Raw genomic sequence first — 16,531 nt, 5'->3', positions numbered from 1 at the left:
ATAAAATAAATAAATGGGGGAAAAAAAAAACGGTCAGCAGGTCCACGTTCTGCATGGCCTGTCAAGTCACAAGTGCTGCCTCTGGCTGTGGGCTGGAGAACAAAGCCCAACAAAGGTGTGTTTCAATTGCCCCGCATCCAAGTGGTTTGCAACTCTGTGGCCATTACTCAGTAAGCCCCACTACATGTTTTTCTTTTCAATCAAGGTAAGTGAAATAAAAATATGCATCTTGAAAGTAATAATTCAAGTAGTATGAAAATTTATTGGGTTTTAAAAGTCTAGAGATGAGTAATGCTTGAACACATTCCAGAATCTTCTGTCTGAAGCAAACCCAGACTGGTCTGCAAGGTGACAGTAACATTGGCATGGTGAATGTCGCACATCTCAGAGTCAGAAGGGATGCCGACAACATGGCATCCTCTTCCCGTGGGGTGCCCAGGACTACTCCCTGCCGTGTGTGCTCACCCTGGCGGGCAAGAGGCGTCCCGAGCAAACCGAATGACTGCACGTTGACGTTCAACCTGTCATGTTGTGCATATGAACCGGGTCATGCTCAGTGTTCAGGCTTGGAGCACCCTTACATAGAAATAAAATAAAAAGAGAAAATAAGAAAATAAATAAAGTCCATGTCTTGAGTCTTCTCTTTAAACTCTAAAGGTAGGGGAGAAAAAATGGCTCCTTGGAAGTATGAAAGAGAAAATAAGCTACCCAGGTATTGAATTTGAGCAGATTATCCTTCTGTTAGCAACTCCTGTGGGGACTCCCCCTCACCACATAGTGATTTTTAAAGCATGCTTTTAAATGGTGCTCAACAGCTTGGAGGTGGGAATGCAAAGAGCAGCCAAGAGGAGAAGCAGAGCTGGCTTCCCTGAGGGCTGAGTGGACAATGATGCCTGTGAGTGATCTCAGCTACAGTGGAGGCTTCCCCAGACCCAAACTCCCTCCTTCCCCCTTCTGTCATTTATTCAAAAAACACTTGTCAAGCACCTACAACACGCTAGGTTCTGTGCTTGATGCTTGCTCAGCCAATAGGAACAAACTCGGCACTGCTCTGTGCAGTGACAGCAATCAACACACTGCCCCAAATGCCTGGAGGGGATGGCTCCCATGCCAGGGCGTCCTGGGTGCTAGAGGTGGAGACGGCCTGTGGGGCTCTGGGCTTGGGCCTGTGGGTGGCGTGAACACCCAAAGAGCTGTCAAGAGACATGATGTAGTCAGGCTTGGTTTCAGGATAAAGACTTTTTGAGAATTGTCTCTTAAATTTTTAATATAATAATATTATATGCTTGTATTTGCATGTTTCCTTACACAACATACTTTTCTGTGTTTCTTACAGCTTCTCCCCCTCTCTCCCATCTCTCTGTCTCCCAAGACCACTTGTGCGGGTCTCGGATAGGTGGAGTTCCCTGAATCAGCTTTTCGTGCTTCCAAGTCTCGGATGCTTCCTCTCTTTGTTGTCCTTTTCTTTCTCTTCCACATCTTTTCCTCCACTATCCTCCTTATCTTTGTTTTTTAATTTGAAACACTCATGGGTAAATTCATGTTTTTCATTGTCTCTCTATCAGGGGGCATGTAGGGCTTTTCAAGTCCTCAAAGCCAGCCATGAATCCTCTGGGAGATGTGCGTCTCCCAGGCTTCCAGGACATGGTTCCCGTCACACTTCTTTTCCCAACCTGCAGCTTTATGTTCCACTCTGCTGTTCTGCTCTGCCCACTGCCTGGGTCATCACAGGCAGCATCTCTCTTTCAGTGCATCCCTTGCAATGTCTTATGACTGTATGTAGCCAAGTAGCACAATTTTTTTTTAAGATGGAATCTTGCTCTGTCACCCAGGCTGGAGTACTCATTAGCTCACTGCAACTTCCGCCTCCTGCGTTCAAGCAATTCTCCCTGCCTCGGCCTCCCAAGTAGCTGGGATTACAGGTGCCTATTACCACACCTGGCTAGTGCGTGTGTGTGTGTGTGTGTGTGTGTGTGTGTGTGTTAGTAGAGATGCGATTTCACCAGGTTGGCCAGGCTGATCTTGAACTCCTGACCTCAGGTGATCTTGTAGGTCAGGAGTTCAAGACCAGCCTGATTACAGGTATGAGCCATCGTGCCCGGCCCATGTAGCACATTTTGACTATACAGTTGTCCGTCAGTACCCTTGGGCATTTGGGTCCAGGACCCCTTGGGCTATCAAAATCCATGAACTCTCAAGTCCCTGATATAAAATGGCCAGGTATATGCATATGACCTACATGTATCTTCCTGTACACTTTAAATCATCTCTAGATTACTTAATAATATGATGTAAATAGTTCTTATACTGTATTTTTAATTTGTATTTTTTTATTGTTGCATTATTCTTTTTTCTTTCTTTTTTTTCTGAGTATTTTACATCCATAGTTGGTTTAATCCATGGATGTGGAACCCATAGACACAGAGGGCCAACTGTGTACAGTTATCCTCTTTCTTAATCTCATTTTGCAAAAACTCCAGCTGTTTGTTAAACTCTCAATAAATTCAAAATCTTTCTTCCATTTGGAGAGCTTTATAATCTCCTTCAGGTATGGTAGTAAGATTAGCTACCATTTTTGGGGTTCTTCCTATGTCTTCAGCAGTCTACTGAGCACTTCACTGTCACAATAGTTGATAAATCATCTCTCAATTAACTCTCATGTTAGTACTATGAGGTAGGTATTGTTATTTTACAGATGAGTGAAATAAGACCTGGAGAGTTTACGTGATCTGCCTGTAGTTAGGTGCATGGTTGTCAGTGGAACAGGGAGAATGCAAGTTAAGGAAGGGCCCATTGAGTGGAGGAAAAAACTCAGACGTAGCATTTCTTTCCTTTCCACTTAATTCATACAGTAGAGAAGAAGCTGCTGGTAGACATTTTGCTCTTCTAAGTCTTAGGGGAGGCAAAGAGAGCTAGAACCATCACAGTTGCCCAATCTTGAACTTTACTTGACCCCAGGGAAAGCTGAGCAGTCCAGAGAAGACATGGGCTGAAGAGCTTGAACCCCATAAAGAAAACCCACGTCTCTCTATTATAGCCCAATTTTAGTGCCTGAGTCTGTCATGGGGGCTACTGTGTTTTCCTCAGATACTTCATTATCACTAAAGCCAAGTTGTTGATTGATCATAATGTTATTTTTAGACCATCTATATAATAACAAAAATGATGAAATGGTGAAAAATTCAGTCAAGCACTTGATTGGACCTTTTTTTTCTTGTTTATGTAATGTCCAATAAAACCAAATCTAATTTTTTACAGAATGAGTTGGGCCCACATTTTTCTATAAAAATAGATTTTCAGAGAAAATGGGAAATTGACAATTTCTCTAAGAATTATATATGAAGAAGTACTCTCTTGTATTTGAATAATGACAAGAGATTAGGCATTCCTGCATGCCTTTTTCCTTTTATTAATGAATTAGAATCCACAATTGATTTAAAATTAAATAAAATTCGCATAAGCATTGGTCACGTCTTCATTACCAGTCACTTGTGCTTTGTAAAACTGGATTTCCACTTATATGGCTTCATGTCAAAATGGGAGCTGACTGGCTGTGGGGAGCCCAGCTGGGAGGCAGCCTGATCTGGCCCAGCCTGCAGCCAGCACCCTGGCACAGTCAGCTGTGAGGGGCACAGCCAGGCGTGGGCAGATGCTGATGGGCAGGCACAGACACAGAGGGCCATGACCAGCCGGAACAGGGGCAGCATCAAGCTCCTAGGTAAGACTCCTGGATCATTGGTGCCTTAGAGCTTCTTCTCATGACACTGGCTTCTTGCAGTAACATGCACACCCCTTGGCTGGTGTTGGAGTCTTCCTTTTGTATCCCAGCGTGCCATCTGTGGGTCTTTTCCAGCATATCTTCCAGATTCTCATCCAAATTCTCAGAGGATCCTCTGGTCCCCAGTGGGACCATGGACATAGTTTTCTCCTGCATTAGGCAGTTTGGAAATTCTTTCTCAGGTGAAAGGCAGAGGCTTGGGCTCCAATGAAGGTCCTGGAGTGACTGTCTTAAGGACTTTTGGCCTGATGATTCACTAGTTGCATTGAAAATGTGAGAACACAATGTTACACAATTAATTTTATTTTCTAATTCTGATCCTATTTTCAAAAAGTGACAGATTTCAGAATAACTAAATAATATCTAATGTCATTTTTTTCTCCCAATATTAGTATCACATGTGAAACCTGGTATTTTGAGGGTTTTTATCACCCATCTGGTTCTCTAGGAATCTTTAAAAAGTGCAAGTACTTAAAAAAGAAAGAGAAAGAAATAAAGAAGGAAAATAATATTTTAAAATATACACTTACGTCCATCTTCCCTAAGGCTTTTCTAGTATTATCAGCAGCACACAATTTACTATGCGTCATTATCTACTCTTATGAAATAATTTAAATATTTTAGCATAACTGATGTCTCCATGCATTGCCTAGCTTAAGGATTGATTCTTACATTCTTTGCTGTAGACCATTGGAAAATCATTCAGGAAACCATATTTAAACTGGATTTAAATAAACCTGAGTGGTTATCCAGCTGGGAGACAGGGAAATCTTCCTCACACTTGCTGGAATAGAGTCGATCCTAGCTTCTTCTACTCTGCTTATGTATCAGCATCAGATCATAGAGGATCATGAGGTCACAGTGGACTTCTTGATGAGTGAGGATAGACTAGCAGTGGGAGATTCCTCAGCTGCTCCTTTCTCCTTGGACAAGGGGGTCATGTGCTCTTGAAAATTCACTTGTCTTTCTTCTACAGTTCTTGACTTCTTACTCTTAAGGAATGATTGAACCCTCTCATCTTCTCATCCAGAGCTATTTCTACAAAATTATCACTGTTTTACCATGTTATGAACCTGTGTGAAGATATAAGTTCTGAATCTCCATTTCTTTTTCATTTTCTTTTTTAACTTCCCTTCTAGAGATGCTCTCATCCCAAAGCATATTTGTCAATGACAGCCCAGGAAAGTGAACCATCCGTGTCTGGGTGTACTCACACATGTTGCTGCAAAGATCCTGGATAAAATATTAGTAAATAGAAATGCCCGGGTACTCTTTAAAAACACCAAATGGACTTCACCTCAGAAGGCAATAATAATTTAATACTGCATTAATAAATCTATTCATGCAATTCACCACTTTAATAAATTAATCACCAATAATTTGTTAACCCGAACAAGTACTGAAATGTGTCTTGAGAACGATATTTAATCCTGACTTTTAGAAATCTTTCTATAATAGGTCTAGATGCATACATTCTTAATATGATAAAATCACACACACTCGCACACACACACGCACACACACACAATCACACATTTTTTGTAGTATCCGTATCATAGTATCATGCTTTAGAGTAAAACCCTACAAGAGAAGTGTTTCTACTAAAGTCAATACCAACTCAAGAGGCCCTGTTATCACCAATATTATTTAAAACTGTTCTAGAAGTACTAGTCAAAGTAATTAAAATAACAAAATGAGAAATATAAATGGTGGACAGAAGGAAGCAAAATTTTTATTACTTGCTGATGATGTAATAGGATTGCATACATGGAAAATCCCATGAGGATTAAAACAAGCCTTAGTCAAAAGCAAAAGGAATAGTTACTTCAAAAAATAATAATAATAGCTTCTTATTCTGCAAATATAAGACAGGAGAAGAAAGTAGAGGCAACATCATCATACTTGCTCAACGCTTTTTTTCTTGAGAGGCTCCTTTGTACCAAGCCCCAGGGACACAGCTAAAATAGGAGAGTAGATTTTCTCCAGTCACTTGCTTTGTAATTAAAGGAAATAAGCAATGCACTAAAAGCAAATATACAAGTAGATACACAAGACTTTTCAGGCAACGGCAAGTGCTATGAAGGAATTCAGGAGAATAAGGGGATGGGATGTTGGAATTAGAGAGGTCAGGGACAGGTGATTGGGGAAAGTCCGGCATTCTCTAGAGTGGCGCAGAAAGGCCTCTCCTAGAAGGTGGAATAGGAGCTGAGATGTGATGGATGAGAAGTATCCACTTATGCAAAGAGCCAGAGGAAGGCAGAGAAGGCAGCACAAAAGAAACAGGGAAAGAGCTGCAGAAAAGGAGCTTGGCATGTTAGAGAGATGGGAAGGAGCCAGGATGGCGAGGAGAGGCCGGGGCAGGATCCCACAGGACGCCTGCTGGGTCTTTTTTCATGTTCAATATACTACTGAAGGCCTGGAAGGTAGGGGTGCTGGTATGATTTTGTGGATTGCTGAGAAAGCCAGCCCCGACAGACATACAGAGACTAGATTGTAGAAAGTATTGGTGGAAAGCTGTGGCCCAGGTGAGAGGAAGATGGCGGTAGGGTGAAGACAGGGAAACATGCATAGGTTAGATGTATATTTCAGATGCAGAAAGAACTACCAGTACTTGCCAACAGATTGATGTGGAGAACGAATAGGAGGAGAAATCGGGGTGTAATTCAAAGATTCCATTCACAATAGAAAAACAAACAAAAACACGACATGCTTAAGAATAAATTACTCAAGCAATGCCCAAAATCTCTATAGAGAAAACTATAAAAATCTGCTGAAAGACTTAAAGAAAAAAAAATCACATAATGGAGAAAAAACTTGGCTGGCACAGAGCAGATATTGACAGGTTGAAGAAGTCAGTCCTTCCCAGCACAATCCCAATAGAACTTCCTGTTTTAACATGACAAAAAGGTACCAAGGTTTATCTGGAAGAATGAATATTTATTTGGGATTAGCCAGGACACTTCTAGAAGGAGAAAAGAAGAGCAGCAACAGAAAACAATCTCTACCAGACTCTAAAATGCAACATAAAGCCGCAATAATAAAAACCAGAACACATTGTACAGGTATAGGAATAAATGTGCAGACTAATAGATCCAATGGGCAGTCTAGAAATCAACCAACTACTGACCCATTATCTATATTATAAAAAGGACATTCCAAGCAGAATGGCTGGGGTATTACCTGCGGATTATGAACTAGTCAACTGGCCCTTTGAAAAAAATAAAATTGGATCTCTGTTTTACTTCTCATCAAAATAAATTCCAATGGGTCAAAGACGCAATAGGAAAAAAAATGAATACACAGTATTTCTATAATCTTAAAGTGAGGAAGACCTTTCTGTGCAGAAAAAAAAAAAAAGAAAGAAAAAGAAAAAAGAAAAAAAATTAAAAACTGTGAGGAACGATTGCCAACTGGAACTACATGAATATAGAAAACTGTTTGTATGCCAATGAAGTAAGCAAGCAAGCCAACCGAAAATTCTTCTGCCTATTTGTTCATGACTTTCAAAGGCTACCACCAGCCAAATATGTTCCCATTGCTGTGGATTGAAGTACGTCCCCTGGAAAGGTATGTTCAAGTCTAAACCCCCAAAACCTGAGAATGTGACCATATTTGGAAACTGGGTCTTTGCAGATGCGATCAAGTTAAGATGGTCATACTGAAGTAGAGTGGGCTCTAATCCAAGGACCAGAATTTCTAAGAGAATATTTTGGACACAGACATACACAGAGGGAAGATGGCATGCTGCAGAGAAAAGCAGAAATTAGAGGGATGAAACTGTAAGTGAAGGAGGGCGAGGATCGCTGGAAGCCACTAGAAGCCAGAAAAGAGGCCTGGAACACATTCCCTCTTAAAACCTCAGAGCCACGGCCCTGCTGATACCTTGATTTTGAACTTCTGGCCTGCAGAATACATTTCTGTTGTTTTAAACCACCCAGTTTGTGGTAATTTGTTATAGCAGCCCCAGAAAACGAATACAGCCATTAATGTCTAATAGGACACTGAGCTTAATTTTGTTAAAACAAAAATCTTCAGTTACAGATTAATAAATATGTAAGTAAAACCTGATATACCATTCAGCAAACAGTTACAGTAGTTAACCCTGGAGGGTAAAAATAAGGGGACTTCCACTATATACATAAAGTGGAAGCATGCAGTTTGTAAAATAGTCTATGGTCTATGTTAAAAATTGCAGATATTACTCTTATAACAGAATGACATTTTAAAAGAAAGAAAATAAGTAGTAAAAATCTGCCATGATGCTATGAGTGGAACCCAACAAAATCAATTATGTGAGATGAAAGGTCGTACTATTGAGCTAACAGACCAGGATGCACATGAGCAGCCAGCCAACTAGGAGTTCCAGGTGTCCAGATGCTCATTTCCAAATCCATCCTCATCCCAGCTGGGCCTTGTCACTGTGATGGCAGTTATCTGTGCCGGTTAAATATCCATGGGGTTCATACCAGGTCTTGGGGCTGGCTAGAATCTCTGGAATAATGGCTCCATTTCCTACCTGTTTCATGAGCTCACTGGGAGGTCTGGCCTGAGGAATTCAGTGAGCCCAGAGACCCACTCTCTGCCTTTCTCTAACCAAACTGCATGATCCACCTGCCTGGCTCTCACCTCCTCCATGCCCTTCTCTTGCACCCCAGGTACCACAGCCTTAAGACCTTCAGCCTTGGAGGGCTTGGAATGTGTAAAGGACAGGAACTGATATACATCGTCCTATACATCAGACGTGTAAAGGACAGAAACTGATGTATCTCAGTATACATTTGAGTTTGCTTTTCTACAGGGTCTATTAAAGCAGTGTGTGTGCCGTGTCATATATTACACCACGATTTAGACAAGGAACACTATAAATAATGTTATTATATCCTACACGATTCAAAGCTCCAGTCTCACAATCCTAACGTTTGCATATTCTTGAGATTCACATTTCACAGATTATTGGTTATTAACTGGATTCATTCCACTGTATTGACCTTTGCAGTATATGCTCATTAATACTTTATCACTTGATTTTTTGGTTGATTTTGTACATAAATACAAACTCACATTTCCAGGATTTTTTGCTACACCCATTTCACTCCTCCTTTATGTACACTTTTCAGTGGTCCTGTCAGTGACATCTGATAGACTACACTGTAACAGGTTCAGATGAACTAAAGGTACATCATTTAATCACCTAAGAGAGTTTGAATGGTTCACTCTCTGATAATTAGCGCTTAGCAGTTGACCCTCCAACAGTTCCCCACAGCTGCAAAGTAGAGAGTGCCACTTTAATGTGTTACTTTGGGCTACCTAAAATATTGCAAGTCCAATTGCTGGCAACTTGCTCTTCTTCTGATAGAAATTCTGGCTTTGTAGTGTTTTGCAAATGCTTCATCCCAGCAATACCCTACCACGAAAGTCCTGTTTCATACTCTGGGCCCTCTGGAAGCTTCCCCATCCCAGAAAGCTAAGGCCATTCAGCTAAGAATCTGAATCTCACCTATGACTTCCAATCATTCCAACTTAACTTGGCCTTTCCTTGAGCAAGGAAAAGAACTTGCTGGTCATTCAGCAGACCAACTTGAGTAAGTATCAAAGCAAAATCAGAACCAGATCTTGATGTAGCTGTTGTATGTACAAGCCAAAGAATGAAAAGCTCATCTTCCTGCAGGAACTCGCAGAGCCTCTTAACCCCCACAGACAAACGTTTTTCTAACTGAAAGGTTATAGGAAGGAGAGGCTGAATTTATTAACCGCCTCCTTGGCCTGTCACTGCCTGACTTCCTTTGGGCTCACCAGATGATGTTCAGGCGCCAGACACATATGCATGGTGCCATTTGCGTGTCTGTGTTAAAGTTGACTTAATTAGGAGAGTTTACCTCAAATAAATGCTTAAATGAATTCTCTTAGTGGTGTAACATTTTGTCTACTGCCTATTGCTGTGCCTTGTGGCTGAAACAGAACAGCACATATAAAGTGTGCAGCAGCTCTGAAGTCATGTTTACATGCATTGATGTGCACTAGGAAAAGAAAATGGGACTGGGGTCAGGTGAACTCCTGTAGAATAAATAGAGATAAATAATTCAGATTCTCATTATAATAGAGGCATATAGCACCGGTGCATGGGAGCACCCTGCCTTTGTACGAATTGGTATGCAGCGGCTGTTCAGAAGCCATAGCATGTAATCTAGCATTAATATTAACATAAATCAGAGGCAGGAATTAGCAATATTTCTAAAGTCTTATAGGATAACTGAATTCACACTATATTGTTTAGTCCTCCTGGGCATTTTAGTAATTGTGTAATAGAAATGTTGAGGTAGTTGAGATCTTCTTTATATTACACTATGAAAGGATCTTTAACACAATGTCTTTAGCAGACAGTTTTGATAGAACGCGTTGAACAAAAAGAAATATGCCTATTTTGGTAATATGGGTATGTTTCATTAGCTCAGCCTGCAGCGATATGACATTACATTCTAAAAGGAATACAATTAATAACAATGAGAGATTTTTAGCTCTCAGAGTGTCGCTGGAGGAACTAAGCACGATGTCAGGGCAATTAAGCGGAGGCCCTGCATTACCTTTGTCTGCACACCCTTAACATCACCCTGTCTCAATGTGGTGAATAGTTATTTCTTTAGTGGAGAATTTGTAATTTATTTTGATGTTTCTTATAATTCAGATCACCATTACAAAAATGATTTTTTTCCTCCCTTTTTTTTCAGGGAAGGAAAAAGAAATCATTAAACATAACTCGCTAGTATAAATTAACATTTCTTCAGATCGCCATAGCTGCCATTATTTTGCTATAAGGGAATGAATGACTCCAAGGGAGATTCACACAGTCACTGCTGGGGTTTCACCTATGCTATTCTCCTATGGGTACAGGAGGAAAGTGGAAAACAGCCCCAAAGCATGTACAGTCCACATATTCTATAACAGCAATCCAGGGGAAAAAGTTGTACTTTGAGACTATCAAAATAATCAGCCAGGGTATCATTTTATTCAGTGTTAACCTTTATGTTTTATGTTAAATGACAGTGAAGGTTCTGGAACACGGTGATTCCCCAGAGTCCCGGGAGCTGAGATTTTTTTCATTTCTAAAGAGACTTCATGCCACTCTGCAGGGCTGAAATGCTCTTGGCTCCCTCTTCACTGGTCAGTTTTAAGAGGCGCAACAAACGATAAAATGTTTAAAACATGAAAACTCTGGTTTTTAAAAACAGATGATGAAGAGACTGGCTTAAAATCCCCCTTCTGAGTGTCCTATCTGCTTCACACTTTTGGAGTCATGATTGTGTTTGGACAAAGAAAAGGTTGCAGGTCATAGGTAGTGACGAGAGATGGGGCAAGCGAGAGAAGGGAGAGAGAGGGAGGTGGCGGGGTGTAGGGGGAGAGAAAAGGAGGGATCCCCCGCCAATCATTCCTGACTCCCCAAATTTCCCGATGGACTTTTCCTGGTGAACATCTACAGTCTGCAAGCGGGTGTCTAGAAATGTTGCTGCTGAGTCTAAGCCTTGGGGGCATTAATACGCAACTCCATTTCCACTCATGAGTAATGTATTAAAATTTTGTAGCTAATAAATTCTTAATCTGAGAAGCTCCAGGTTATTTCTTACTTACACAGTGACTTGGTTAATGGAACACCAACCTGGACCTGGCTCTGGCTGCCTGTTATTTTCTATACTGTTTTCCCAAGGCTTTCAAATGCAGTCAGCTCCACTGCTAACTCCCTCTGCCTGTGACCACTGCTTAGTTCCTGCATATATGCAGAAGCACACACCTCTTCAGACAATTAAATCACACCAAACTGCTCAGGGACTGGAGGCCTGCGAGTGTTATGTGAGCGGTCCCCTCCCCTGCTAAGTATTATTGACAAATCCATCAAGGGCAGTGATGCATTGGTTTCCACCTTACCTAGAAGGACACTAGGGCAACGGTGACATGCTGTCACCGTGGTAACTGTGGCTGAAGTGAACAGCCTGTTAGGATAGGTGACCTCTGTTAGCAGTGCGCCTAGAGATGTAGCACTCACCCGGCTGCCGTGTCATGGGGACCCCAAGGAGCAGCCCAGTGCCCTCAAATTGATTCATTAGGCCCTAAACGTATCGATCACTCCAATTTGCAGGAATTTATTATATTGATATTGGACTGATTAACATTTTGTGCCAGACTGGTTCGATATGCGCTTGTAACAGCTTTTAATGATTAATTGACTTTTATGATTCCATCTCAGGGCTGTCAGTGAGCTGTGAACTGTGGGCAGGCTCGCTCCTGGGCTGTCTCTCCAGTGGCACAGGGCAGTGATTGAATACCTAGGAAATTAGTGTCCTTGCTGTCTCATTTTATGAAAGATAAATGCTATGACATTTAATGCAGACCTTAATTTAGAACAGAACTAAGCAGATCATTTTGCAATTTAATCATAAACAGGTAAATATCAAAACTTGTTTAGCATTTTACAAGTTAAGCACACAGAAAACAGAAGTAAAGTCGAGCAGGCAACCGGGCGGGAGACAGCAAGGAGTAAAATAAAATAATATGGGCAGGAACTGCGCAGCATTTTAATAATCATGTAATTTATTAGGGCCAACATCTGAGCCCATTTTTCAGTCCAGAATATACTGCTCTCATTCAGTCGGTTGTGAGCAGAGGGTGTGCCACTTGGCACAGGCTGAAAAGTTAGCATTTACCTTCCCGGCCACAGGCAGCCTTGCAATATTGCCTGGTGAGTCAAGGAAAATACATTGATTCGCCACAAAAGTAAATAGCAGAATAAGGGACGGGCTTTAGTTTAATAGTGCCACTGACATGTAATAAGGGGAATATCACATTCAGTATGGTTTATGTGTTACCTCAAACAACCATAAACATTATGAAAAGACGACAGGGGAAGATGAGATTTTATTGTGCTCGCTAACAACGGCAAGAGAAGAGTAGGAAGGCTGGGGGCTGTCAACTCACACCTTCTCGCATTCATATTTAAAGCGTATTTTCTTCCTTTCATTTTAATTAAAAGACTTAAGTTAGGGGGAAACTGTCTAAACATCATGTCAAATTATTCATGTTTGTACATATAAGGAATAAGATGGAATGGTTCTCCTGCTCACGGTTCTTCTTCCTTCTTTACCATTCCATATTTTTCTGTGTAGCTGTGCAGCATAAGGACACCTTCACTTGATGTGCACGTGTCAGTTGCTAAAGTGTCATCTGACCGTGGGCAGTATACATCATTTATGGCCCTCGTCTGAGATACTCTCAAACCACAGTATTTTAATTTTATCTAACCCTCCATTGGTGAAAAGAATTGGAAGTCACCCAGTCTCCCATCAGAGAGTCACTAGAAAGTCTATCTTGCTGCTCTGCCCATTTTCAACAAAGGCCAAGGCCACCTCCCTCCCTCAGTGTGTAGACAAGCTACCTGACATCATCTCCATTTGAGTTTGGAACTATGGCATCTTGTGATTCTCTATCTGCTGGAGAGCAGGATTTAAGTGGGCTCCCTGCTATGTGCTTCTCCACACAGACACGCACCCTCAAGGGCAGTCTTCGAATATGTGTATTTCACCTACGTGGTCGGGAGTGCCCTCACCCCAAGTCTGTCTTATGCCATGAGCCTGGCTTGGCATCCATTGCTGTTGGCCATACATGGCATCGCAATCCCCTCCCTGTTCAGCTCCCAAAGTGTAGATAGAATGAGACCTTGGAAACCCTCAAAGGGCCTCTCTCCTGTTTGGAAATTGAAAAAGCACACACATAATTGCTTTTGTTGGATCACGGTCCCGAACAGCAAGACATTTTCAACATCTGCCCTCCCTTTGATTGGTTCTACATCCTCTCTCTCTTTGGCTACTGTTCATTATTCTGCATTATATCTTTACCGAGAAATCTTCTCCAAGCCAGTATTTTCATTTGGATTCATTTGGAAAGATGACTTGGATTCAAGGTATTAACCTGATCGAGCCCCACACAAACCCATAATAGACTATGACACACCACATAGAGAATAACTCTGTAGAGAGAGCTGCGTTTCAGGCTTAAGGATCTGATCCTTTCTATTGTGCCAGAAATACCATATCCTCAGGTGCAGAGGGGGAAAATGCATCTCCTAGTTCATCTCCTTTACTGAGGGAGAGGGGAAAGGAAAGAATCAGGGCTGTCCGAAGCTCTGCTCTGGGCTCACACAGCACTCATGCTGCAGCCCCCGAGTTCCTCTGTGGGTGTGGAACACACACACCCAGGCACACCAGGCACACATAATCCATACTGCTGATCTGTTGCTTATGTGTTGGTTCTGTGAATTTTCCTGTGTCAGGGAGGAATCATCCTTTTGAGGGTCTCAGTGGCACTTCATGCTCACCATGCTCCTTGATTAGAATTCAGATTTCTTCCCTTGGTCAAAGCTCATTGGTTTCATCTCACTGGCATTCATTCTGTAGGGAGAATTTTCAGGAGTCACTGAATACTCTCTGGCCTCCTTCCTTCCAATCACTAATCGAATAACTTTCTGTATCTATTTTATCTTCTGGTTCTGCTGTCAGATACCTGTCATACTATTAGCAGGAATTCCATGAAAAATTTAACAGGAAAAAAATGTTGATTCCCCAAAGTGTACTACTGGAATATATTATTTCCTTATCCTGTGGGTAACAGCCTTCAAAATGCATACCTTTTAGTGAACATTTTAACCCAGGCAGAAAAACGTATGAAAAGAGTGAGAAATGATCTCATTCTAAATCTAGCATCTAAGGAAAATATTCAAAAATTCAAGCAGAAAAATTGAAAGAGTCTTATTTTTAAAAAACACTTTTAATCTGTACATTTTGTTAGTAGGGTCTACCAAAGGACCACTGTTGTATGCTTTATTTCCTGATCATAAAATATGACTGTCTTTAATTAACTCTTTATATGTAACAGACATTCTAGTACCAAGTATTTTACATTTTGGATACTAGAATTTCTATTCTACATGGGAGCTTTACTTAATAATTATTGCCATTAAACTTGATGACATAATCGATCACAGTGGTTTGAAGACTCATTTTGTTTTATTCTATAAACATATTTTTGTGCTTCTCATCTAAACAATAACATCCCCACAAAAAGGTATCTTCATTTAAGCATCTTAGTTCAGGCTGCTATGACAAAGCATTATAGACTGGGTGGCTTACAAACAGAAGAAATTCATGTCTCATGGTTCCGGAGGCCAGAAGTCTGAAACCAGAGGACCAACATGACTGGGACCTGGTGATGGGCTCCTTCCAGGCTGCAGGCCTACCTCTCCATGTGTCTTCACTGCGTGGAGAGAGGTGAAGCTGGCTCTCAGGCCTCTTCTTAAGCGAGCACTAATCCCATGCACGGGGGCTTCACCCTTGTGACTAATCACCTCCCAAAAGCCCCACTTCCAAATCTCATTACATTGGGGTTTTGATTTCAACATAGGAATTTGGAGGGGACAAGAACATTCAGTCCCTCATGTCACTTAGGAAAACATTTTTTTCTCAGACATTTCAGTAGCCACGTGAGTTGTGATTTTGAACCTAGCCAAGCTTATCTCTTAATCTGTCTTCATCAGGCTCTAGAAAGAAAGCCTTTATTAACTTCCATGTGTTTGGTCTTTGAAGGGATACTGAAATGTCAGTACCCCAACCAGCATTTCCAAATATCTAAACCTTGGTTGAAATGCATACAAACATCTGGTTGGAGGTGATGTCTCACATTTGATCTAAACATTTCAGCAGTGTGCAGACAAAAAGACTGACTTCTGAGTCATCACTGACTAATTCTCCATTCCTTTTCAGCGCTGATGATTTCTTTTGCCTGAGAGCAGAGGTATCTGTGTTCCCTGCATGGGTGGGGCTGGGGTTCATCCTGGGCCTCGGGGGGGAAGTTTGCATTGCTCACCACCAAGTGGGCTTGTGAGCTGGCTGGCAGTGCTCCTGGGGACTGGCTGGGTAGGCTGTAGGGGGAGGAGGGTTTGTCCCCTTCCTTCTTCTCCCTATTCCAGGTGGGAAGGTAAAAATAGGTGAGCAAAGGCATGCTCTGTTTTCCTTTCTCCCAGGTGTGGCTCTACCAAAATGAAAAATTCCTAAACACCTGCCAGGGTTGGGGAGTCCAGGTCCCCAGTTCTGAGTGAAGGAGCTCCTAGCAGCTTCTGTAGGAATAAAGGCTCAGTACAGTTGAGAGTTGAGAGTCTGGTTCTTCATTCTGAATCTTACTAGCTGTGTGATCTTAGGCAGCTTACTTTATGCTGCTGGCTTCTCTTTCTTTAGCTCTAAAGTCAGGTCCTTTCAACTCTAAAACGCAATGCCAACCTTAGCATCTCACTCCTGCCTTGGGGTTGACTCCCCTCCCCTCTTCCTCCAGTTCAGGACTATCAGGTATTCCTGACACAGGTCTGCTGGGATTTTAATGGTAAGCTTGTAGGGAGAGAGGAAGAAACGAATATTTAGGGCAGAGACTCAAAGGTGCAATGCCAGCGTAGGACTGGTCCTGAAAAAGGGCGTCCAACAGCCGGAGTCCCTGGATTTGATGCTCTGGGGACCAGTCTGTGTTGTACCCATGTCAAGGGGCCTGACCTGGTGACGCAAGCAGGCATCCAGATCCCACAGATGAAGGGAACACGACAGCGGGATTTGAGACCCTCGTGATCCGACATAAGTCCATCTTCACTCAAACAAGACCTCTCCAGGAGAGGCTGAGTGGAGAGGTCAACACTCAGGCTTCACCCAGGTTCGACGACAGAATGAGGAG

The 16,531-nt window shown here is 41.9% G+C and overlaps 1 protein-coding gene across 1 annotated transcript in view; it reads right to left on the bottom strand.

The window, feature by feature from the left end:
- Window positions 1–242: 242 nt before the first annotated feature.
- LOC119473083 overlaps window positions 243–16,531 on the bottom strand; it is a 60,312-nt gene continuing 44,023 nt past the window's right edge. Inside the window, exon 2 of the mRNA XM_037742962.1 lies at window positions 243–565. Within this exon, the coding sequence (XP_037598890.1) occupies window positions 517–565 (49 nt within the window). The 3' untranslated portion in view covers window positions 243–516. The remainder of the gene's footprint in view (window positions 566–16,531) is intronic.

The sequence above is a fragment of the Cebus imitator genome, unplaced genomic scaffold (assembly GCF_001604975.1).
Source record: "Cebus imitator isolate Cc_AM_T3 unplaced genomic scaffold, Cebus_imitator-1.0 Scaffold131, whole genome shotgun sequence".
NCBI lineage: Eukaryota > Metazoa > Chordata > Mammalia > Primates > Cebidae > Cebus > Cebus imitator.
The sequence above is the reverse complement of the archived record's forward strand: the minus strand, read 5'-3'. Positions and strand labels throughout refer to the sequence as shown.